Source organism: Syngnathus acus, chromosome 17 (genome assembly GCF_901709675.1).
Source record: "Syngnathus acus chromosome 17, fSynAcu1.2, whole genome shotgun sequence".
In the NCBI taxonomy this organism is placed as follows: Eukaryota; Metazoa; Chordata; class Actinopteri; order Syngnathiformes; family Syngnathidae; genus Syngnathus; species Syngnathus acus.
In genome coordinates, this window is record NC_051102.1 from 10,211,550 (window position 1) to 10,237,046 (window position 25,497).

The window sequence follows — 25,497 nt, forward strand, 5'->3', positions numbered from 1 at the left end:
CCATTGAACACTTTGCTGTGTGTAACCTGCACCCTGTGGGCCATATGCCTCAGTTGTCCTCTTGTCGCTTCTCAAATGAGGTGAAGTCTATTTTGGTCTTCAGTTGCCATGGCGCTTGCAACTTTTTCACAATCAATCAGGCTTATTGGCAGGAAAAGTTTTGACTTCTGTTTTTGGGGGATTGTTTGTGGCCTGGCTGTGCTTCACTGGACAGACATGAAGCGTGTGTTGTACTATTTGGAGTGTGTCCATTCACTCGGACAAACCACTTCTGTGTCGTTTAAATTTAGCAGAAAACATTGCGCTCTGTTGTAATTTGTCTTGATTGTTTGTATGTATGACTTCCAATGTCGAATTATTTCACTTCAGATGTCAAATATATGCACTTGAGAAAATCAGCAGCAGGAGACTTGTGTCAATGGCTTGACACTACAGAACTTTACTTGAATTGGATCCAAGTTCATTGTCTATACACAAGGTTATATGTACAAGGTGTGAAATGAAAATGAGGGCAAAAAAAAAAGGAAAATAAAAACAAAAATAAAACACTAAGATTCAAGAAGTGAGGTATTATAGAGCTAAAAAGCATTTACCGCTCAGGTCATGTACTTGTCAATATTGAACAGTTAGAGTGTCCTCTGCATAAAAAAACAAACTTTTATATATATATATTTATATTTATATATATCACAACATGAGGTAGGAGATCAGTGTCTCAAGTCATGCAAAGAACAAGTCATCACATGGTTATTGGCAATGGTCATATTCATACAAGGACACTGCAATTCATGTTTCAGCATTGTGTGGCAGCATGGGGGAGCCACAAATATATATATCTATAATATATATAATTTTTTAAATCTGTTTTTTGAAAGAAGTGTATAATCGAAAACACAACGAGGCGATTTGTCGCGCACCAATGATAGGATGGATGACAAAAGCATGCCACCAAAGAGGAAAAGAACAGGGGTACCCAAACTCGCCGATTGTCGTTCATGTCGGGAATTAACATCTCTCCTGTCTTTTATTCATTTTTTTTAAGCATCTTTATGTACAGTACGCGGCGCCATTGTGTGAAACCCTAATGGGGGATATGTAAATGTCATTGTGGTGGACAACGTTTGTCCATGTGTGTTTAAAAAAAAAAAAACTGTACAAAAGCCTATCTACTGTATGTTGTAACACTGCGAAATGTCGTTCATAGTTAAAGGGGGGGGGGGGCAGACTTCTCGTTCACTTCAAACAGCAGGCCCCTTGAATTGAAAATGTTATTTTGTTCAGGACCCAAAAAAAACAACACTAATACTGAATACAAATTCAGTGGCGTCAAGAGTGTACAAACACGCATTTCCAAGCCAGTCAATCTCGCACACAAAGACACTCATTCAACCCATCATGATTTTCAAAAACTTGCACAGGTTCCATGCACACAAGCTTCGGCGGTTCATTATTATTATTCGACGAGTGGGAGACAGTTTTATTTTTTTTTCTGAGTGTGCGGTCCGTGTGACACAAACATTAGGAGCAGTGAAACATGCAAAGAAAAAAATATATATATATATTGTCATTTTGTTGCACACTATTATTGATGACTTTACACATTAAAACCAGCATCACATATGATCTGGCCTGGCATGAATTCTAAAAACCCCTGCGGAATAGTTATGAAAAAGGCCACAAATGTCCACATAAATGATCTTTTTTTTTTCCTTTCTTTGTTTTTTAAGAAATGTAGTATGGCCTTTGGTGGATTTGATAGAAAAAGTGAGTTTTCCCCCCCCCCAACTCCAAAAACATCGGCGGAAAATGTGATGTTAAATATCATATTCCTCCACATCCACTTGACAGGTTTGCATATTTTTGCCAAGATCCCAAGCAAAAGCCTTTTTTCCCCCCACCTCACATTCATATAACCTTCAAAAGATTATCCATGGAAGAGTTTATATATATTAATGGCTAGTGTATGTACAAAGTGAATAGAAATCTTTAGTCTAATATTATGTTAAATATTTTCCTTAAAGGTCGCCGTCCCCACGATGACTTGACTTGCGACGATACTCATAATCTTCCTTTGAGATGGAACACAGTGGAATGTCTTATCAATTTGCATTTGTAGCAGATGCATAAAAAGTTCAAAAGAGCGCCCCCTCCCTTTTACCTCAATTCATCCATTTTTGTTGTTGTTTTTACACAAGAGTCTCACACACTCACACGCACACGCACACACAGGGTAAAAGGGATCTCTTTAGAGGCAATAAAAAGCACATTTTTGCATGGTAACGTGACACAAAAGTGTTGCTGTCTGCCCCCTAAACTGCTCCGGCGCTGGAGGGGTGGCCTCCCCCAAAAGTGCCACCCTCCTCAACTCCATTGCCCGTAGCTGTTTGTCAGCCTGGGAGCGTAACGGGAAAGTAACTGCTGTCACCTGCATCCCATGTTCAAGTCAAATCAAGGGGCGGGGCTGCAAGAAGGGGTAGCAGCAGCCCACGTGTTATGATCAAGAGCTGCCTTCATTTTCTTCGCAGAAAGAAAGAAAGAAAAAAAAAAAAAGATGGGGGCTACAAGGGAGGGGTGGCGGTCGGTCGAGTCGAGTCACCGGAAAAAGTAGCACAGTGTTTCTTTTCGGTGGTGTTTGAAGGAGGCTGCAGTGTTGCGGAGGGAGGACGGCTTCGTAAAGCGAGGTGGGTCAAGTAGTTGTCCTCTGTTTTCCATGACATATTTTCATTTTGCTCTCAGAGGAGATGAGCGGACGCCATTCATGAAATGTGCCAAGGGAATGCAAACCAAGCAGTGCCAATGATGATTGGTGGCTAAAAATTGAAGTCACATGCCAAACAAATTAAAAAAAAAAGTCCTTAAATATGCTTGCTGAGAGCAGAAGGAGGAGTACCGGTAATAATAATAATAATAATAAAAAAGACAAAACTCTTCTTTGATGTTTCATTACAAAAGTCTGACAATGAAAGCAGAAAAGGACCGCCGGTTACTTTGGGGCCTCCGAGAAAGAGGAAGCGGAGGAAGGGGAGGAGGAGGCGGGCGAATGGGCGTTGGGGGGTCCGGTGGACGGGGTGAGGGGCGGCGAGGGGCTGGCCCCGGCAGGGACGGCGGCGCACGACAGGGCCATCTGCTGCTTGAGCTGGCCGATGGTGCGCTCCAGGTTCTCGCGCGCCTCCCGTTCCCGCCTCAGCTCCTCCTGCAGCTCCTGCCGGTCGGACTCGGCGCGTTCAAGCCTCTGGCGAAGCTCCGACAACTGCCAAGAGAGCACAAGGAGGACCTCTTAGTGATGTAATCTTCAGCACAGCACACAACAAGCGCCTAACATTCTTCCCTCAGGGCTGGCGTGGAGCCAAGGAGCGGGAGATTGATGGCAAGCGGAAACAGAAAGCTTAAAAACAAGACAAGCAGCAAAGGGTGAAGTTGGCCCTAAACAAAGACTGAATGTGTGGTCCGGCCGGCTACAATTGAGAGCAGCCCCACAATTGGCCAAATACGGTACGTAAGCAGATCATTTATGTGGGTGTTCAAAATGGACGAGACGCACATCACTGTTGGGCATGACAACCACAACCACAATAACAACTCATTTGAAATGACCTCGAGTACAATTTGTCAAAAATACGTACCTGCGCGGCGTAATGCGCCTCCTGCTGGCGCTGGGCGGCAGGTTCGCAAGCGCACGCCTGCTGCCGAAGCTGCTCCAGACGCGTCTCGAGCTCCAGTTGCTCCTGGCGAGCCTGGCCCAGCTGGCGCGCCTGCTCGCTGTGCACCGCCTCCAGCTCGGTGCGTAGCTCCCGCTGCTCGGCGCTCAGCTCGCGTAGCCGCGTGGCCTCGCCGCCGCGCAATGCCTCCAGCTCCTGAGGACAGGACATTTTGTTGGCCACGTCTTATCAGGTGGAGCCCCCCCCCCCCCCGCCAAAGAAAGTCAAAAGACACAGGAAGCCGCGCAATTTGTTCTGAAGCAGCCATTTTAGGGCGAATTTGGCCATTTACAGACCAACTTTAAATTTTCGGAGACAGGAGCTTCGGTGGCGTCTTTGTTGCAGTACTAGAGTGTCTCCAACTACCAAACACAGACTGCTTGAGTGTTTTTAACAATCAAAAGGAATTCTGACTCGCATTGAGGAGCCCTCTCGGTGTAATGGGCTTCATTTCTCACCATCTCAAGCTGCAGCTGCTTGTGCAGGGTGGAGTTAAGCTTCTCCTGCTGCCTGCCATACATCTGCATGATCTCCACCACGATCCTGTCCTTGTCATCCTCCAGCGCACCCAACGTCATGTTCACGGCGCAGCCGGCGTCCTTGTCCGCTGTCTCTGTTGCGGGCGGCGGCGATGCAAGATGAAGAGGAGGAGGAGCATGAGGAGGGCTGCGGGTGCGGGCGGACGTCTTGCCGCTCAGGCTGCTCGTCTCCATGGAAACTGCCTGGGTTTGGCATTCCAGCTCGGCGGCGTGTTGGGATTTGGCCTCCTCGGCCAGTGGAGGCGACGCGTGGAGATCTGATGAAGGAAGAGAAGCCGGATGAAGAAGGACGTTGGAGGAGAAAAAAGGGGGTAGCAATGCACACTGGTGCAAAAAAAGCTCACATTTCCATCACTGCAAAATCGGAATTAGGGAGGTTTAGTGCATTTTAAAATTCAGGATAAATCAATGCAAAAAAAAATCCAGGACTCTTAAGAATGTGCATTCTTAGTAGGCCTCCATAATTTCTCCACCGCTGCGATAAATTCTGACAGGAAAGACATCAAAAGCTGCATCTTGTCTGCTTTGCCTTTTGTTCGCAGCGCGTGTGTGACATAAATAAAATGCGCATACAGTACACGCTATATACAAACAGCAGTGGGTCGAAAGGAGGTAAGATGGCACAAGAGCAGAATGTACGCCAAGAAAACAGGAAACAAACGGAAGACAAGCGAGAGCACACTTGAAAATTCATCCGCCTAAGCCAGTTTGACTTAGCAACAAGAAGTTCAAGAGGAATGGCTATTGCAAATAGACCCACAAATAAAAGACACAGCATTTTGGTTTCAAGTGGCCATTTTTGTATCCACGGACAGGCGGAGTGAAGAACGTGACTGCGTGGGAGGCGGAGATGCGGAAAAGAGAAAAGGGATGGCAGGCAGGCAGGAGAAACGCTCGCAGAGAGACAGGCTGGGTTGGCGGAGACACGTCTGTGACTGCTATTAACGCAAACACATACATAAAACACACACGGCAGAAGCGCAGGAAAGGAGGTCATCGATAGCGAGGTAGCCCCGAGTCTTCAAGTGAAGGTCAACACATGCATGGCTGCAGGCGTGCTTTACTGTTTACAGCACACATGTGTACGCGTCCCTTCCAGAAGCAGGCTTGTCTCTCCTGGTCACGTCGCAAGAATATTAATGGCGTGTGCTCGCTCCTCCATATGTGTGTCATTTGTTTACAAACACGCAGCACTCTACCAGCAGACCGCAGGCGAGCGGACCTATTACGAACGAACGCGATTGCAGCAGCAGGCTCCATTTTGGATCATTCTTCAAATTGAGAAGTTCAATAAACTCCTCCCTCACATCGTCGCCTCCCTTTTCCTATCAGGAAACACAACTCTAAGAGGCGTCGTCGTTATCAGATATCGAAGGTTTAACGACCGCGCTTATTAGGGCTCTGTTGCTAACCAAAACAGCAGAGGAACCGGGAGCATTATTCTGCTCATTGATGGCGCATTGCTACTGACCCATGGGGGGCTCGTCATGGTGCGGCGCTCCTCGGCCGTAATGGTGCTTGAGCAGGGCGCCGAGGATCTCGGGGCTCATCTCCGCCTCCCTGCGCAGGGACACGTTGGGAGCCACCATCTTATCGTACGTGTACAGGTAGTAGCTAGAGAGAGGGGGGGAAAAAGATTAAACACTGATATTCACTCGGAGGCAGCTTTAATTCATTCCGTTTGTTCATAATTGACTGACTGCAGCTTTTTGTTAGCCTACTCATCATAACGAGCAAGCAATGTCACCTTTCATGGTCTCACAAAACCTTATGAGTTATGGACTTTGCAGGGATGATATGCAACATATACACTCGCCGTAATTCACGCTGCGCGGGCCGTAAAAAGCACGCCGCTGCTGTATATTGGGCTCGGTCTTATCTCGTGTTTACACCGGCTCGGCCTAAGCAGACCTTGGGCTTATCGCAAACGGCCAGGTGGCACTATCTGCTTCTTTGCTCATGGAGACCTCGCCCCCACCCCACGCCATCCTCATCACGAGCCGCCTTCCAGACACAGCTGCGGCTGGCACGGCGAACTAGGTTAAGCAGAAAAGTACAACAGTGGCCTGATTGAATAATGCACGCCCGGCTCATAGTCGACAAGTGTGCCGCTAATGGACATCGAACGTGACGTTAAGTGCTGCGGATCTATTGCGAGATGTTCATTAGGGCTTATTGCCGCAGACGCGCTGGCTACGAGCTGGTGGAGGCTGGTTGGAGGTAGTGGGGGGGGTTGTGACGGTCATGCGGGTGTCGCAGGGTGAGGTAAGAGCGCTAATCCCGCCGACGTCAAAGCATCAGCGCGGTGCCATTTGGCCCTCACATCGCCATTTCAACTTTTTTTAATTCGGGTGGTGGGATTAAACTGCAACGCAAGAAGTGCATGAAGCCACATCAGTTTTTGGTGGGTTCTCTGGTGCAGCTATTTTGCGGGATTTGTGCATAGTGGAGTTATAATCAAGCAATCAATCAATTTAATACACAATAAAGTTGTCCATCAGTCACTACATGTACCTGGGGTGAACCAGGGTGGGGTGTCCCGGCTCCTCCTTGATGTCCGGGAAAAGCTGATTGTACACCATGGTTGAAGACATCTTACCCTGAGGTAACAAACAAACAACACGTTTTGAATAGAAGAATGATTAGATGCATGTAAACGCTACGTGGAGACACGAAGCAGGAAATGGGCCGCACTGTCGGGATGGTAATCTAATAAAGTTAATATGTGCTGCCGGGAGACGCGGATGAGGGATCACCTGCAGAACACCGAGCAAGTGTGTGTGTGTGTGTGTGTGAAAAAGAGATAATGATGATAAAGAGCTTAGAAGAGCCTCTCTGCAGCCGTGTTATGCTGTGTATGTGCTTCCTGACAAGTTGCACCGAGGAGACACGCGCCGTCAGAAAACGAAGGACTTGTGCACGTGAGTGCGTGCGTGGTTGTCCACCCAGAGACCTGACCCGCATGTACGGGAGAGCAGCGGGAGCAACGGGAGGTGATGGATGAGAAATCGCAAACTTGGAGATGGGTGAGGGGGGTGGTAATGGAGGGGGGTAGCCCAGCGACTGACCTTCCTCGTGGGCTCGGCTTCAGCCAGCTTGCCGCTGGAGGAGCAAAGGTCCGCAGAGGATTTGCGAGCTTGGTTTTCCTGGTCTTCAGCCGCCTTCTAAAAGAAAGGAAAAGAAAAAGAGGGGGCACGTCAAGGTTATACGCACAAATGCAATCCAAAAGTGGATAAAGCGATTCTGATAATGAATGGATGCATTATAGCGATGCGTCATTCATGACTCACGACAAACGACATTTAATAAAAGAAAAAATATATTTTTTTATTTTAGGCCAGACTTTCTTCCCCAGCTACAAATGGTTGGAAGGAGATACTCGCATTGACTGCAATGACTCATCCATATCAAGCCATCAAGATTGCACATTTTGCCGCAAATAGCTATCTCCAATTTTGGGCATCAAGACCCGCGCCATTGGGATGGAAACGATGCTGACGGCAGCACGGAAGAAAAGCAGGAAGGCAAGATAGAGACTAGCTCGTGTGAAAATGGAGGACAAAGGAACACTAATGACATCAAAGAGATTGAAAAAAATGGAAAGCAATGTTTCCGGAAAAATGAGCGAGCTTTGTACGGGAGTGAACAAGGCCGCCGAGGAAGCTCTATGAATAAAAGAGTAGCAATGCCGAGCGGGCTGCCATTACGCGCTGGTGTGCGTCAATGTGAGGACGCCGCTATATATTAGACACTATACGCGCGTGTGTGTGTATGTGCTCTGGAGCTTTGTAATTCATTATGTCACCTTCTTGTGAGCCGTATGTGTGTGTGCGCCGAGTAAACAGGAGCGACGGCGCCTCTGCGCATGTGTGTTTTCAGCAAATCCAGGCCATGCTCAGCAAGAGGCCTCAAGAAGCAGAGGCTCAAATCTCCATCCTGTAATACAACTAAAATGAAATGAAAATCGACTTGGTCAAATTAATTGGGGCCCAAGGATGAGCACACGCTCAAAAACGAGAATTTTCTGGATGAGACATCTCAGAGCCATTGTCGCTATTAGCTCAGAACAATGCCACTAAAACATGCAGGTAGCAGCCACCTGACAGGTGAGCTAACGGCTAATTTGTTTCTGTTCAGGAGATTATGGTAACACTGCAGGGATTACTCGTTTGCACTTGAATGAGCGTGTGTTTGCGCATGCAACAACCAGCAGCCAAGTGTATATGTGTGTATCTTCCTAAACGCGGCGTGCTGTGTGCAGAGCAAGGGGGCTCGTCTGTTTATGTCGGCTCCTGATTGGCTGGAGTTTCTTTTTCTTCCCTACTGCAGCAGCATAGAGGTTGGGAGGGGGAGGGCGAGCGGGCGTGCGGGTGGGTGGGTGAGACTGACGGAAAGCGACGGTGAAGCCACTGCAGTGCCGGTCGGTGGGAGGTGACAAAAACAAGAGTGGAGGAAAAACGTGGATGTTAATGACAGGTGGTTTCTGAGCTTGACCCCCAAGACGGCGCACGTTGTGCTGATGAGCAAGTTCATTCAAGTGCACACACTCTGTCTTTATGAGGGCAGGTCACATGACGTGGACACGAAGGACACGTCTGTATGAAGGTTAAAGCTGGCCGGCTAGTGATTGGCTCATCAAGAGGAGCACTTTACCGGACAACTGATTTGAAACGTTTTTTTTTTTAGTTCTTCTGTGTTTTTGGAAGGTTTTGTTGCAAAAAAAAAAAAGTTGTTTTGACTAAATTAAGACGAAACGATTCGTTTTGCATCTAAGGTCATGGTTGTCAATTTAGGGTTCCGTTCTTCGGATAAATGGAATTTGTTCATGAATCGGAACGCGCTGTGCCATGGGAAGGAAATTAGCTTTGACAAGTCACAATGTTGTGACTTGTTTATGTAACGAAAAAAGGAAAACAGTGAAACCTATCAAAACAAAACAAAATCAAAGACTATCACCACAACCTCGACATTTTGTCTCACTCACTTAAATATTAACACAGAAATGACCCCAAACATGCGCTAATGTGTGTGTGTTGCTACGCTTGGCTAATGGCTGCTCGCGTGATTCCGCGTTACCTGACAGTTGACGGTTTAACGCCCACCCTCAGACAAACTCCCACTGCACAAACCCAGCTCATTATTCCCGCAGGTCTTAACGAGGGTGTCCGCAAACGTCAACACGACTGGCTCACTCGTCGCTCTCTCGCCGGCCGCCTTCCCCCCTGCCATGTTTTTATGAACAAACACCATGTTGTGTCAATCTGCCACCAAGTAGCACGTCTCCTACGTAGGCCGCTAATACATGCACACGCACGTCTCCAGCCCTTTTGCGAGGCCAAACCTCGCCTTGTGACAATGCGGATTAGCATTCCGCACAGTCGCTTGGCTGACCTCTGCCCTGTTGTTCCTAATCACCAGCTGCGCCCGCACACATGAACACGCGTCTACACATACGGGCATGTACACACACACACAATGAAACATACTGCCCTAGACAGACATTCACGGTGACCCATTTCCGCAGCCTCGGCATATTCCCCAGACCATTAGTACACGTGACGCTCCCGCAGCGGACAACTTTATTGGAGCAGAAAGATGCTTGTGTTGCCCAGTACTTTGCAATTATTTTCTGTTATGAAAATATGACATCCCCTCTGTGACTCAAAATACTACAATTTGTCAATAAAATGATAAAAAGTACACTTCTGCATGACATTATATCCAAATGAACATGATCCTGGGGTCACCCGCCCCACCTACACAGACAAGCACACATGAACCAAGGTCAAGTTCCACGTGGATCCATACCCATACAGTCTTCCTGCTGAATGTGTAATGTATGTATAGAATACACTCGGTATATATAAGATACATACAAAGAGCAGTGACGTGGAAAGGAAGTATGCAGAGGAGGACAGCTGTTGGTCAATTACAAATGAATCACGCGTCCAAACCGCCACACATTGTAACTAACTGGAACTTAAACGGTGATTAAGAAGCCGTTTGGATACACATTTTTATAGCTGTGAGTGATATGTGGGTGCGCAGCAGGTTGCAAGTGTTATGTCGTAAATATGTATATATGGATGGGGGGGTCAAATGAAAGAGTAACGGGCTGGTAAAACCGTGCTCGTAAATATCTTATCTCAGTCAGCTACAATAAAAGGAAAAAAATGTGCCTTCAGTTGGAACTTTCATCTCAGGAGGCGGACATGTACTGTAGATCTTTAGTGGTTCACCTGCGAAGATCGCCACATGACTATAGAAGTGAAGAATTTTCATCAAAAGGACTGACAGACCAGTGGCATTTCAAGCATGTACTCGACATTTTTTGTGGGTCTACTCATGACAGACACCAAATTTTGTTTTTTTTTATCATTTGATGACGAATGAAATTTCACGTCACTCAATGAAACTCAACACGTGTCTCTCCCTCTTGGCCCTGAGAGCCCATTCGTGTGCTTTGCACTCAGGAGGAGGTCAGTGCAGCAGACATTTTTTTTTCTTTTTTTGAAGCGTCTTGTCAGAAAAAGGAAGTCAACTTTTATTTGGGTGCACTTTTGCTGGAAGAGTGGCCCGCAGAGCCGTGGTCACGCCCTGTCTGCTTTCACCACATCCTGCCGCAGTCCGGCGGGCCGCGTCAGACGCCAAGCTGTCGAAATACACGCTTCCTGTCTGAGATGCTCGGCGGCGTAATGCGCGGAAGGAGCTTCTTTTTTTTTTTTACCTAACCGATCCTGTACACGTGGACCATTTTAAAAAGCGTTGCATCAGTTAGTCGCCAGCAATGCAAAGTTGCCTGCCCGTTGCCGGCTGTTCAAAATAAATCAAGCACGACAATGCGAAATGGTTTGTGCTGTAAACGATACGAATATGTTGTATATTTTGACAACTGACTGTTACATCGATAATAATACTAAACAATTAATAACAATAATGCCTATTATACTGGCAAAAATAATACCTTCCAATGGAAAAGAATAAAACTGTATAACTTTTTCCAGATAATTTGAATACATTTAAAAAAAAAAACAGAATATCAGCCTCAGTTGCCATAGTAACAGGACCCCTAAAAGATTTCAATGATTTCACCAGTATTTCTCAAGAACGACTGGATGCATTTGGCTGAAAAATCTTTCTCCTTCATGAATGGATATTTGGTAATATCAGTTTATTGGTCCCAAACCCGGAGACACAAAAAGCTCACAACTGTCTGCTTTACACATGATGGTCCCACCTGTTCCTCCCACACACACACATGCACACACACACACGCACGCACGCATGCACGCACGAGGTCTTAATCCAATAAGCCACTTAGCCATGGACTGGGAGCAGCACTTTGTTTTAGCAGCCAAATCAATAAGAGCCCATGAGGGAAGCCTGTAATAAAGTGAGGCATTTAAAAGAATACACTTTTTTGGGGTGGAAAATAAGATGTTGGGGGACCTCGTTAGAATATGAAAGGGAATTGAACTATGATTTCTGTTGGACCTACAAGTTGAGAGGACGGACGTAATATTGAAGGGAGCACTGAAAAAATAAAAGGCATGTGAGGGAAAAGTCGGAACAGGTGGACAAACAGGAAGCAAATGGAGACAGCAGACAGGTGAGACTGATGTCATGCGACTTGATGTCTGTGAACGCACCCAACACACACACACGGATAAGGAGTGTTTCATTCCCGCCCGATTAGCTCTGGCTTCAGGCCCGCTGGCACAATTTTGCGCCACATGGGCGCTGTCTGGACCAGGGAAGGGAAATTCTAATAACACATGAAAGCTTACAGCAGCCTCGGGCCAAAATGGCTGACGTCCTGTGTCTTTTCAGGCATGGGCCCTTGAGACTTTTTTGCGGGTTGCCTCAAGACAGACACGTCTACTACATTGCACTGGGGAAATTGGCTTTGGGGGCTGAATTTTCAAAACTTCCTGGACAATGCTACCAATTGTAAATGAAAATGAAAAGGCCGATTGAAAGCAAAATGGCAGACCTCCTGACTTTTTCCTGCATGGGTTTTTAAAGACATTTTTAAGGGTCTGCTCATATATATGAATACGTGCCTACCAAATTGCACTTTAAGCAAAACTGGCTATTGGCACTGGATTTGCAAAACATCCCAGACGATGCTATGAAATGTTAATTTTCATCAAAATGGACACTTCAAACCAAAATGGCTGACTTCCTTCGCCTTTTCCGTTGAGGGTTCTTCAGACTTTTATGTTGGTCCACTTATCATAGACATGCTGACTAGCTTTAATGTTGCCAAGAGGAACTGGTGCGGCATTAAAATCAAGGGCAAAGAATAGCCTTTGCTTTTAACTCACAAAAGCTATAACAATATTTCATTCTAATCATCGCGTTTGCTTTTAACTCACGAAAGCTAACAATATTTCATTATAATCATGGCATCATAGTTTTTATACATTTCGTATTGCCTTCGGGGGAATCAATAGGCTGCCTCCCACATAGACATACTGTAGCCATTTTTACCTTGTTACATTACATCCTTGCTATAACTTGCGGGTGCCTGAGGAACAGTGCGCAATGTCTCGCTGCTCTTGGCTTTACAGCGGCACTTTGATTTTTATTTTCCTATGATCTGTCGCATAAAGAAAAAAAACGGCCTCGATCAATTTTTCTCCCATCCTCCCTTTCTCACAGTCAAATCCCGCCTTCTTTATAATAACATAACTTTTCTTGTAATACGTACTACGATTTTTCCTCATGACGACTTTGTTGGCGGAAAAATGTTGACAGCATATTCTTGCAATTCTACGCCTTTTTTTTGGTAGTATTTTAATTAACTTGGCGTGGCCCTGTTGACAGAACGCAAAGAAGGAAGGCGTGGAAAGAAAGCAGCCATTCACTTATTTCCTTATAAAATGACAAACAGGAAGCGTTAGGTCATGTCTCACTTTGCAGCTGTGGCATGATCAGATGAGGAATTATGCCATTAAGACATTCGTAATAATTAAAATAATGATAATGATGACAACATGCCCTAATTATGAGGAGTGTCTAGACGACAGAGCGCTGCAGGCGGGTGATGTTTGTCATTCCTGCGAATGATTCAGACAAATTCTTTGACATTATACTCAGCACTGATTGATTGATAGGAATTTATATCACAACATTACTAACTGGGGAGCATTGTGACAAGAAGGTCTATCTGTTGCTTTGCTTTATTGGGCCTTTGAACTAATTTTATGAACTTCATTTGTAATCGATCATTAAGAAGTCGGTCCATGATATTCAACGAAATGATCGTCAGCAGCTAAGATTTTGCTTTCCTGGTGTCGCCCCGGTTACAGGGACTCACCTGCGCACACACACACGCACGCACACATCCCGATGCAAAGAGCCATCAAACAAGAGTAGGATGACGCAGTCCAAAGACAGACAGCCAGGCACACTTCATGAAAGAGGACGTGGAGAGAGAATGAGGCCAGTGGGCTCTTGTCTTGTCTATGACTGTACTCGTCATCTGGGCCAATGTGGACGTAAGAGTCTGGAGACTTTCACTGCCAGAGGACACTTAAAATAGAAGCAAAAAAAAAAAAAAACTCAGAGAGGACGGAACAAGAGAGAGCCCGGAGAGAAGAGAGAAAGACAGCGTGAGAGAGCAATGTTGCTAAGCAGACGGCGAGCCAGCACAGTGAAAGCAGTTCACTCCACAAAATGGAGACAACCGCCCAAGCCACTCGATAGCACGTACTTGCAATAAAAAGCCCGAGAAAAACAGACAGTCAGGTCCTCCCTTGGTAGTAATAGTCGTTCTTCACAGAGGATAAAGCAAATGCGGATGGACGGTCTCTCTCCATATGTTGCAGCCGCGTGGATGCTAATTATCAGCCGGTGCAGCTATAGCATAGTTTCCCATAATGTACGTTAGCATTCAGGTAGCGGCAGCTATGTGGTTGGCTTTAAAGACACAATGTGCAATCCTCTGTTTTATGTTTGTCTTATTTTCTGAACCGATCACCCTCACTTGCACAGACAAACAACTCTTCACACAAACATTCACACTTACGGATAATTTAGATTGGGAGGGTCATGTGAGAGTAAGAAAGAGGGAGTGTGTGTGCGAGTAGGCTCTCATCCATATTACATGCAGCGCTTGTTTGAAGCCTCCACTGCTCCTCTGTCTATGGCATGGCTAGCTTGGCCGTGCTACATGGCCTGCCTTACTCCCCCCTCACCACCACCAGACCACCCAGCACCCCTCAGGCAGGCAGGCAGGCCTGTCTCCCTGTCACACTAACACGCACGCACAGCTCCGCTGCTGCAAATCCGGCTCATTCTCCTAAAATGAGCTCAAGGAGCAACAACAATCACTCCCAGTGTGCTCATTTCAGCTAGCCGAATAAGAAAAGTCCAATTGTGCAAGAAAGCGAGAAAAAATGAATGAAATGAAAATGAAAACTAATATCACAGCGGATCTTCTGAACTCTTGTTTCACGGTCAGCCAAGTCACTTCCTATATGCACGTTGAGGCTTGTTGACTATAAATGATTGAGTAAATGATTTGTAAATGCGTCCCCGGGCTGCTTGTAAACACTCGCCTCTTTAAACTTTGACGGCAACAGTCAGTGCCTGCGTGTCTGAGTCCCAAGATAAAATGTCATCAGGGTTGAGTCACCCGAGTCAACACACCTGGGCGGCGAATCAAAGACATATCAGACTGGGATCATGATCAATGTTTTGTCAAAGACAAAACCGCAAAGCGACAGGAAGCGCACGGTCATTTTCCTGACAATTTTTTCCTTTTTATGATGCATTCCTACAGGGTGTGTCTACACAGCTGCTTATCTTTCTGTGTGTGTGTGTGGGGGGGAGCGCGTGTTTGTCCTTAATGAGGGATGTTATCACGCTGAGGTCAGCGTCTGGCCTCGTGTCCTTTTTACCGCCGATGACGAAGCAGCCGGGACGGGGATGTGATTCATCCCGGTGGATTCGGCGGTCGTGACAAAGTGGAAAATGTCTGACATGACCAAGTGCGCTTATCACAGCCCGCTGCTTAAAATGGCCGCCGCAGAGCGGTGACGTCCCGAGTTAACGACTTAAGGAACTGGTTACTCCACTGTTTAGCTGGCCGATGTGTCAAAGACACGACTCCCATTCTTATTTTGCTGGATCTCTGCGCCAAAGCGGCGTCAGTGCTTATGCCGCTGCTACTTCACCTGCAGCGTGAAGCCGTCAGGGGAGTCAAGGAGGGGGTTGTGCGCACACGCAAACTTAAGACTTATTGCCCTGCGGGCTCCGCGCAAGCTCATCTACATCCTGTAAAAAAAGCGTGTTTCCATACGGATCTGCCTCCTCCTGCGGCAGGTAAGGGACGATCCCCAAAAGTCGTTCACCTCCGCATGCACTTGATGGATATTTTCCATAAGGGAAGCGGCAACACTAAGGTGAAATGGAGAAAGAATGACGACCAGCGGTCCAAAGAGAGACGATTACAGAACATACAAAATAAATCATAAGACTAAGTGGAGCGACGGGGATTTCCGTAATGGCGACGGCCGACTTCGACTCTGGGTTGTTTGCAGCATGTATAATTGATGAGCATGATGTTCCGGCGGGAGTCGTGACACGCTTTTGATAACCGTCAGTAGGGATAAAATATGAAGTGCCCGTATGATATGCGGCGTACATGCGCCTATGGAAAAAGCGCCTCTGGTGTTTCCATCTTCATTAATCTGCGCTGGTTGAGCAGGGGGGGCAAAGGAGTCTTTCAAATGCAAACGCCGGAGTTCCGATTAAAAAGACAACCTGCTCTTGCGTCTCCCACAGAGACCAGATCGACAACGCTTCACTTCCTTGTCAACAAATTGATTTATTATTGCCGATGAGACTTCTCATGATTCAGACTATGCGCCAAAACAAACCGGACGAGGATTTTGATGTGTTTCGGCCATGAATATAAAACAAAATGAAAAAGAGCAACTACGAATGCTTTATTTCATTCTTAGCCTTAACATTGAGTATCATAACCAGCGTAAAGCAAACACGCCAATCTCTGAGTAGCCCATTTATTATTATTTTTATATAATTTCATGGTGTGTGGACATTCATATAATTTGAAGTAGGATGTTTTAAAAGACGCCCACCGTATGTAGAAGTAGAAAACCGCTCTGGACTTAGGTGTCACAGTCTTGTGAACATGCACACAGTCTGGGACTGCAGAGTTATTTTAAAGTCTGGAAAACATTTGGTTGTGTTTGTTTAGTCTGCGAGGCAGCGGGCGAGGCTTCGCTCTTTCTGACCGACCGACTGACCTCACGGAGCCCAGCTCGCAGCACAAGCCCTGACATTATCGTCTTCCCCTTTCGGGGAATGCTAACCACCGGTGGACTTTAAATACGGCGTGCCGACGGGTGAAGAATGGGTGTTTGCTTCCCGGCCCGACTGTCAGCTGGCGCGGAACTAATCCGAGGGCGGGCAAAACTGAAGGCCAAAGTTCACCAAGCGACGACTTTGGCCTTCCTCCAGCGAGCAGCGGAGCTGCCTCTGACCCGATGGCGACATAGCCGAGACCCCGCGGGGGCCCCGTTTCCAAAAACAACGATTCTCCTAAAACTGCGATTTGATTTGACGGTTTTCATTGTCGCAAGTTGCTTAAACACAGAAAACAAATCTCCTATTACGTCTTTTTTTTTCCTCAGCACCACGACGTCTTTAGCTTTAGCCTTTTGTGAATTTGGCATTCCTCCAGTGGGCGGTCAAACCGTTGCCCCGCTGCCATGCTGGCTGTCTTTGACCTGATGGCGACAGACCAGAGACCCCCCTAGCCCAGAGCACCCCCCCCTGCCCTCGCTACCTCGGAGGGGCCTCCTTTGACAAGACCAAGCAAACACAAGCCAGGCTTGTTGTGCCTGACGCTACGTGCAGACTCGGGGTTCAAAGAAGCTGCTGTGTATTCCACATAAATGGATAATTGTTCTTTGCAAAATGACATGAAATATGGAGACGGCCATCCCGGGCGGGGAGGAGTTGGGAAGAGTGTGCGTGTTTGGGGCAGGACAGAGCAAAGCGGCGTGTGATTGGCGGGCCGAGTGGGCTGTTCCAGGCTGGGCGAGCGGTTCAGCCGGGGTCTCGGGGAGGTTAATTTTCAACCGAGGAAAGAGGAGCCGAGGCTTGGCCTTCCTTGCGGGCTGTCTGGCCAGCTGCAATAAGGACTAGCGGTGAGGTTAACTCGATTGCAGAGCGAGTCTCAACATGGACCGCAGTCGCAAGTTGGTTTCACTCGTCTGTTTCGTCTTCTGCCAACGCATCCATCCAAGGCTGATCAATAGCCACTCGTCCGAGACACACACAAACGACAAGCGCTCCCTCCGCTTACGCAACGGTCGACTTATCGGCTCCTTTTGAGGCTTATTTTGTTACTGTGGGCCAATTGGGGCCTGGGGGGGACTACAGTGGAAATTTGTCTGGCACTATTGACTTGTTTGTGCATGGAGACATGGAATGGTTTCTCAGAAAATCAGAACTATACCTCTAAATACATTTACCACCCCAAAGTATTAGAGGACTATTTTCAAAACAAGTTTTCCAATAAAACTACTATACTTTATCCCTGTAATAATTTGCACTTTTTTTGGGTAGTGAGGAAATCACGGTCATTAATGCAACACAATAGTGACAATAGTTTTCCCCCTGTTCTGTTTGCAGACACGTGTGCGACAGCTGAAATGTCTGAGTCTGGACGTGGAACTGCGCAAATAGAGTTGGACGTGAGCATGGAACAAGAGTCAGTGGAGGAGGAAGAAGAAGAAGAAGAATGATTAGCATGATGGCTACAATCCATTTAGATGACGCCCGGGAGAGAGAGCTGCCGACGGACAGACATAAGAGAACAGCAGATAGCCATTGAGTGCGGCTACGTCAATGCAGTAATGAAGTCACTGGCTTCCAAACAGCAACTAAGAGAGATGCAGCTGTCTGCCGTCTGTGCCGCAGACACTCAGTCAGGATGGTGGGGAGGAAGGGGGGGGGGGGGGGCGCTGATCTCCCTGTCTGACACTTGTAACTGAGCCACACACACACACACACACACACAATTCCCTCGCCGCTTTTATGTCGGCGAGGATGAAAATATCAGGTCACAGCGTCTGAGTCTCTGTTCAATGAAAACAAAGCTTACGTGACAAAACAGTCAACAATTTGCCACGTGTGTGACAAGGTTTAAGACACAAGAGGTGCCTTGGCACAGCTCCGCTAAACTGGGCCACTGTCATGCTACAGTCTTATGGCCACAATTAAAAGAGGAGAAAAAATGTTGGAAATCTATTAGTCATAATAGTAGGAGAGAAAAAAATACGGAATTTTTTCATTGAAAAATGATCCATTAAAATGCTCGGTTTTATTTTTCTCTCAAAAAAGTACAACAGGAATTGCTACAATAAAATTTTATTCTCTTACAATTTCTGTCAAATGTTGACATTTTGTGTAAAAATATGACTCCTATCAGAATATTTTTGACCCAATTCCCATAATATTATCACTTCCTCGCCATAAGGTTACAACAAGTATATATATTTTTTTATTATTGTGAAATGGGTTTGTGTGGATGTTGAGTGATTGATGAGTCATCATTATGAAGACACCACAAGTTAGATAAGCGGCGTGTGTGTGTGTGTGTGTGTGTGTGTGTGTTGCTTGAGTCTGTGTTTACATTAGCAGCGCTGCGGAGCACAGAGCGCTGTTTGTACAGCATGGGGGGAGGGAGGGAGGGAGGGAGTTAACTGGGTTTTTTCAAACCAAACACCCTAAGCAGGATACGGGACTGGTCGCTGGCAAAGAAAGTGACAACGTTCCAAAATGCTCCCCCTTGTTTGAGACTTTACTGCTTGTAAAAGCCGCAGTGTGCAAATGCGGGCCAAAGGGAAAAGGGTTAGAGCAACACGCCAAAGCCCCAAAAGAAGCAAGCCAGTGTGAAAAAGTCTGCGTTACTATAAGATGCCTTGCCTGGCTTCCACCAACATCCACTGGGATGTGGAAACTGTGAGTCACCGCCACAGAGGCGGCGGCGGCGGCAGCTGAGCCGGCCGGCGGCGCCGGATGCGGGAGTCTGGAGGATGTTCAGGTTGACAGACACGTCCGTCTGCCTCACTTCCTGTTCAAACGTACGCTTTCATCACACACGCGCATACCAACAGCCAGCGTCCTCGGCAAATACTTTCATACAAACGCTCTTTGAAGAACCACTTCCTTTTTTTAACTCCTCTCCAGGAATCTGGGACTGATCAGAAGGTGCTCAACAGGGCGATTGCGGGCCACAATTGGACCCAGGCGCTATATAAAACTTTGCTTCTTTTCCTCAGAAAATGACAACTTTCAACAACTAGTTTGGCTTCTTTTTTTCAACTCAACTCGTATGGTCGCTTTGTCCCTAACCCTAACCCCTGATATCTAATTCAAGCTATGCAGCCTTTCAGGTAAATGAAAAATAGCTACAACAAAGGCTTCAACGTTGAATGAGTGAGAGAGAAGAGAGGAAAAAGACATTCCACGGAGAGACAACCACACCTGACAACGTGGTGAGACGGAGGCTCCCGAGAGGCGACTTAAGTACGAGACAACGAGCTGCGACCATGCGTCACGTCGCGCCCGCTTAACAGCACCTTAGCGACCAGGTTAGCGACATTGTCTCACACGTTCATCTGGAAGGGCCGCGCTTTGTGCGCTGACCTTTGTCCGTGCTTCGAGAATATCTACTCGGTCCAGAGGAGGAAGACGAATGGGAAGGCGAGACGGACGACGTGTACCGTAAATCACGACTGAAGCGGACGGAGAGTTTTCAAATCTACGGACAAAAAGTCTTGTGTCACCTCTCACATCATTTATAGAGGAAATCTTAACCTTAAATAAATGCATACTCTTATGGGTAATGATTATACAATAAAATGTCACTCTGACCGGTAACAAATTGATATTAGCCTGGCTAGCTAGTTAGCGGGTTACTGGATCTGCCTCAATAGCGACTCGAGAGTGTTTATGTCAGTCGTAGACAAGCTAACTGGTAGCTGCTGGTTGTAAATGTTCATTTCAAGGCAGTCTTCTAGAATATAATTTCCCGAAGAATGACGAGCGGCGCTCTCATAAATGTTATGTCGTTTCGTATGTTGGACAGGACAGCGCCTGCCGTGTACTTGGTGGCGGTGTTTGGTTCTGGCCTTGCACTTTATAAGGTTCATGTATTGGCCTTTTGTTCACTGACATTCCCAGTGACCCCGAGGTGACCCGAGGGGAGCCAAATGATGCACTTCCCCTTCAGCTGTGACCAGCTGGCCTAACGTCGTCTGTCTGATGAGGCCACCCGGCCCAGACCTCTCGCACCAACACAAACACAACCAGTGGCGTGATGTAGTCGAGTCCACCTGAAAGCTTCCAAACTGCATTTTTTTGGCTTCTCCAGTCTAGCTGATGAGCTTCCGCGTCATGCAGGAAGCGCAACTACTGCGTCCGGTCAAACACTGCCAGTTTCACAGCTTCAGTGCACGACGGCGGCGAGTGACACTTGACGGAAGACTCACCTTGTCGAGCGTCCTCTTGAGCTGGTAGTGGAACTTGCCCTTGACCTCGTCCAGCAGCCGCTTGAGCTCGGCCTCCTGGGGCGAGCCTTGGTACTTCCTGGCCAGCTGCAGGTAGCAGGGCCACTTGGCAGAGTCGAACCCCCAGTGGCAGGTCCTCTTGTCGGGCAATTTGTGCGAGTGCATGACGAACTTCTGCGGCGAGAAGAGCAGGTGGCACTCCACGCACTGGACGCAGGGCGCCTCGGGCTGCGAGTAGAACTGCGGCAGGAACAGGCCCTGGCACTTGCCCAGGCACTGATGCTCCACCTGGAAGCCCGCCTCGCTTTCCTTGAGCGGGCCCTGGCCCGACAGCTCGGCGGGCAGCGCGGCGCCGGGGCGCAGCAGCGCGTTGCACAGCCGCTGCGCGTCCGTCAGCGTGATGAGGCCGCATGACGGCGCGTTGAAGGGCAGGATGCCCAGCACCTTGAGGATGTGCAGCTGCTGGGCGTCGCAGCGCGAGCAGTACACGTAGAGCTCGTCGCACACCGTGTTGATCTGCTGCAGCGAGAAGTCGCGCAGCACCGAGTTGAGCACCTGCGGCAGGCACAGCCGCTTCTCACCGCCCACCACGAAGCAGGAGATGGACTCGCCCTCCAGCGGCGAGTGGGTGAGCTCGGTGGAGCTGTCGCAGGGGACCAGCAGGGGGCCGCCTCCCAAGACGGGAGGGGAGGGCAGCGGGGGCATGCCGGCGTGGGAAGGCTCGAGGCCGCCGCGCGCCGAGAAGGCCGCCGGCCCTCCGAGGGAGCTCTGGCTGCTCAGCGTGAACTGAGCCAGCGTGTGTTTGAGCCCCGGGCTCAGGTCCAGCGCTTTGGCCGAGGCGTACAGCTCGGCGTCCGTGTCGCGGTGGTGAAGCTGCGGGTGGTGCGCCTCCTCCACCTGCTCCCGCTTCACCTTGGCCGCCTTGTGGAAGGACTCCAAGCCGCGGCGTTTCAGGTTGATTTCGGCCATCACTCGCTTCTTGATGGGCGCGTCCTCCAGACGCTCGCGGTACAGGCGCTTCATGCTGCCCTTGAAGGTGCTCAGGCCTTTGAAGGAGCTCTTCAAGCTGGTCTGGGTGCTGGCCATGTCTGAGCGCTCACTTGTTGTTGTTGTCTCTTCCTGTCTGGCTTTTTGGAACAACTCCTTTTGTTGATCCCGTTGGCTTTTTTCCCCCTTTATTAAATGATGCTGATTCTCCGATAGATGAACACACGCATGATGAAGAGTTCTCGAAGTTCCGATGCGCTTCCTGGTGAATCAAAAATAGTATGTTAAAAAAGTCAATAAGGGAAAATCCCAAAAATATACACTAGATACATTCAAACAAGCAACTTTACAGCAATCAAAAACACAATCATTTTTACCTAAGAAAGATTTTTTTCCTCAACTTCTAGAAAAAAACATTTAGCACACACTGTACTTCCTATCTGTATGGCTACATCCAGAAGAATCAACAAAATTATCAAAGAGCAAGAAAGAGCCTGCGAAGCTTTTAACTACTTTACGGCGGCTGTTGATTGACGAGGTCAATGGCTGTTTGCGTGCACCGCTGAGCCAAATGGCCATTAACATAGTTCACACAAACACATGGAAGCCTCTTGCAGCACTTGTAATTGAACCCGGGGGGGGGATATTTGTGTGTGTGTGTGTGGAGCGAAGGAGGGGGACTGGGGTTGAAATTTGCATGGGATATTTTACTTTTGCCCCCCAGCGAGCGAACAAGTGTTAATCCCGACAAGCAACTCCAGTGGACCAGATACAACGGCCGCCTCTCCCGTTACTTCATGCCGGCTCACCGCCCCAACATTTGCACTCTGCAAGTGAAAGTGCTTCTGCATTAAAAAAAAAAACATACTGTGTCTTTTGACCGCATGCTGGCTCCATCAAGCGCATGAAAACCACTCCATGAAAGTCTTAACAGAAAAACCCGCTCCTCCCTCACAGCTTGACATACAATAGCGTGGATGTGTTTTAAAGCAGGACTTATCATGTGGAACAAGGTAAACACAATTTACAGTTGCTGTGTCTGTCATACTAGGTTCAATTCAACTCAGTTAAAAGTCACAAATAATACTTGGAAGGAATTCAAGTGACTTTTCTTAAGGGGGAAAAAAAAAAAAAAAAGATTCTTTGAAGAAAAACTACATATATTTTTTTAGATAAAAGCTGTGTTTTGGTTGATTTGTATTTTTTAAATGAATAAACTTCTTTAAAGGGAAAAGTGAGAAGACTAACTGTGGTCGCATCATCTTGGTAAAACGTATTTTCTCACCAAACCATTTGCTTCAGAGCAAAACAAAACGGTCTAAAAAGCTTTTCCCAGCTCTGGTGAGGGCCGGCCGGCTAATGCAACACGGGCCATCATGGGATTGCCAAGCGTCAGCGTCTAGGACCAGGACAAGATTTGGTCAATCTGCCAGTGTTTGTGAAACCAAGAAACCTACAATTCAGATGACTTAGTTCCTTCCATCCAGTCTGCCTGGAATCCTATAAAGCGATCTTTAAATATGCTGATGCCAACACAAGGTCACTTCCACTATATTGTGTGCGTCCATGTCAATTCTTACCATTTTGCTGCAATTCTCTAAAAACAACTTTTCAAAAACACAACACTCATCTTTGAAAATATTAGAAAATATGAGCCAGTAGAAAACAGAGTGTTTTGGTTCACTGTTGGCACATTTCGTATGAAATCGAAAGGGATTCGTCTTCCCAATGCTGGCAGATGAATGTGTATGTGCATGCCTTTGCACATTTTTTCACGGAGCTTTTTCCTCGACTGGCTCACTGCTTCTGCGCAAAAGCCCGACCTTGATTCCGCAGCCTGGTTGATGTTTGCGGGCATTTTAATGTCACGAAGCACCGCGAACACATGTCAACATGAGCTTCGCGGCGGGGTCATGAGTTTTGCTCCAAGGGTGAGGCGCTAAGTGGCGGTGGGGGGGCAAGTATCCCGTCAACATCTACATTTGGGGATCATCCAATTATGACCAATCCAGGTCCGAGGCACCGCTTCGTTGCTGCAAGGACGCCGCATAGAAAAGCTCTTTCTCCAGTCTTTACCCCCTCCCTCCTCCCGCCACGACTGCGCTGGTATGCAGACAGCGCCGATAATGACATTCACTGTCTGCACTCCCCAGTCTCGATCTAAGGGGAGCCGCCGCCGCCACCACTACGACTACTACGGCCATCGCGGTCGGGTCCGGGGCTTGGAGTGCCCCCACTATGTGTCGCCGCGGTCTCCTTCACCACAGCCGACACATTCGACAACGAATAATTATAATCTTTTTATGTCAGGCTTTCCTAAACACGCTCGGGACGATTGATAAAAATATGACGAAGAAAAAAACGAAACCAGAGACTAATTTATGCCGTGAAAATGCTAGTTGGCGAGCTCAACCCCTTAAGACAACACTCGGCTCAGCTAAAAAAAAAAAAAAAGCCGCAAAAGTGGGTTATAACAAGCGAGCAACGCGATAGTTAGGGCGGCGGAGAGGAGGCGGAAGGTGGGTGACTCAAGAAGCCGAACGCTGTCTCGCCAATTCGACCGACTACGAGTACAATAAACACTGGAGTGCGTTATCCGGAGGTCGAGCGAAGAACGAGCGACGCGCTCACCCCCCCAGACGGAGAGCGACACGGCGGGCTAAGCCGAGCTAGCTTCACCCCCTTCTGTCCCACCGACTCTCGCCCTTTCACAGTCAAACAAATCACTGCGACACTCGATGATACAAACGAGTCCCTCATTAGACACACACAAAGGTAAATGCATGAAATACATCCATAAAAGATGGTTGTAGCACTTGCCTCGGTCCGCTGGGTCCTCACTCGCCGTGGGTCTTCTCTGTACTGGAAAAGCCTGGCGGCGGCAGCGCAGCGTCAACAAGATGAGGCTACACCACCACTACAGCCCTGTGACGTCACGCCGCATCGAGGCGGAGACGTCATCACGGCTACAGGAAACGATGCGGGGGTGTCTCTCGCTCTCTCTCTCTGTCTGTCGGTCGGTCCGTCTGTCTGTCTGTCTGCCGTTTCCTCTTCGCTGCTTTAGGAGACACGTTTGATTGCGGCGGGACTATTTAAAGGGGCCATGTTGCAAGCGACTGGGTTTATGACCGTCTGTCATCTCCGTACATGCTATTTTTCTGCCCTGAAAATTGTATTTTTTCTTTATAAGTTTTATATTTAGAATGTAGCTTTCATACGTCACTGCAATTTTAAAGGGGAAGTCAAGTCAAAAATGTTCCTGACAAGAATAGGTTCTAAGCTGCCCCACTAGTCTAATTCCTTACAAGAATAGGTTCTAAGCTGCCCCACTAGTCTAAACTCAGAACATTTGCAATCAAAGCTCATGTTGCTAAATAAAACGGACTTCCGGAGGTGAATTTTTCAATGTCTACCATGAGTAGACCAACAAACGTGGCCCCTGTTACAAATGATATCATTTGAGATATATAGAGCATGCACACAGTGACTGATGCAAACAACACTGTGGGCTGTTTTGCAGCAGCTGCTGGGATGTGACAGCAAGGTCAGCAGTTGTATTATGAGAGCAGATGTGAGTCCAGCCCCCACCGACAGACAACAAGAGGTGAATTGGGGGGTGCCATTGATTTGGCTGTAATAACACAGCTACAAGTGCTTCGGGGGGGGGGGGATGCCGTTCATCTGGTATGAGCTTTAATGTGACGGTTCATTAGAAAACAA

The 25,497-nt window shown here is 47.7% G+C and overlaps 1 protein-coding gene and 1 long non-coding RNA gene across 4 annotated transcripts; both read right to left on the reverse strand.

Annotated features, from left to right (window-relative positions):
- Positions 1-415: 415 nt before the first annotated feature.
- On the reverse strand, positions 416-24,792 carry skila (SKI-like proto-oncogene a). 3 transcript variants are annotated; one of them, XM_037275546.1, is made up of 9 exons: positions 24,574-24,792; positions 20,773-22,039; positions 7,306-7,401; positions 6,752-6,837; positions 5,709-5,851; positions 4,157-4,494; positions 3,624-3,854; positions 2,959-3,250; positions 416-2,810 (listed from the first exon to the last, which is right to left on the reverse strand). In XM_037275546.1, coding segments are annotated over exons 1-8 (2,430 nt in total). In that variant the 5' UTR covers positions 24,576-24,792; the 3' UTR covers positions 416-2,810; positions 2,959-2,983. The 3 variants fall into 3 exon arrangements, with proteins under 3 accessions (XP_037131441.1, XP_037131440.1, XP_037131442.1); XM_037275545.1 differs by having other exon boundaries at positions 416-3,250; XM_037275547.1 differs by having other exon boundaries at positions 416-3,250; positions 20,773-22,043; positions 24,598-24,691.
- Positions 8,950-14,429, reverse strand: LOC119136804. The gene is made up of 2 exons (XR_005100809.1): positions 12,616-14,429; positions 8,950-12,569 (listed from the first exon to the last, which is right to left on the reverse strand). It is a non-coding gene; the product is annotated as an uncharacterized LOC119136804 (long non-coding RNA).
- Positions 24,793-25,497: the final 705 nt, after the last annotated feature.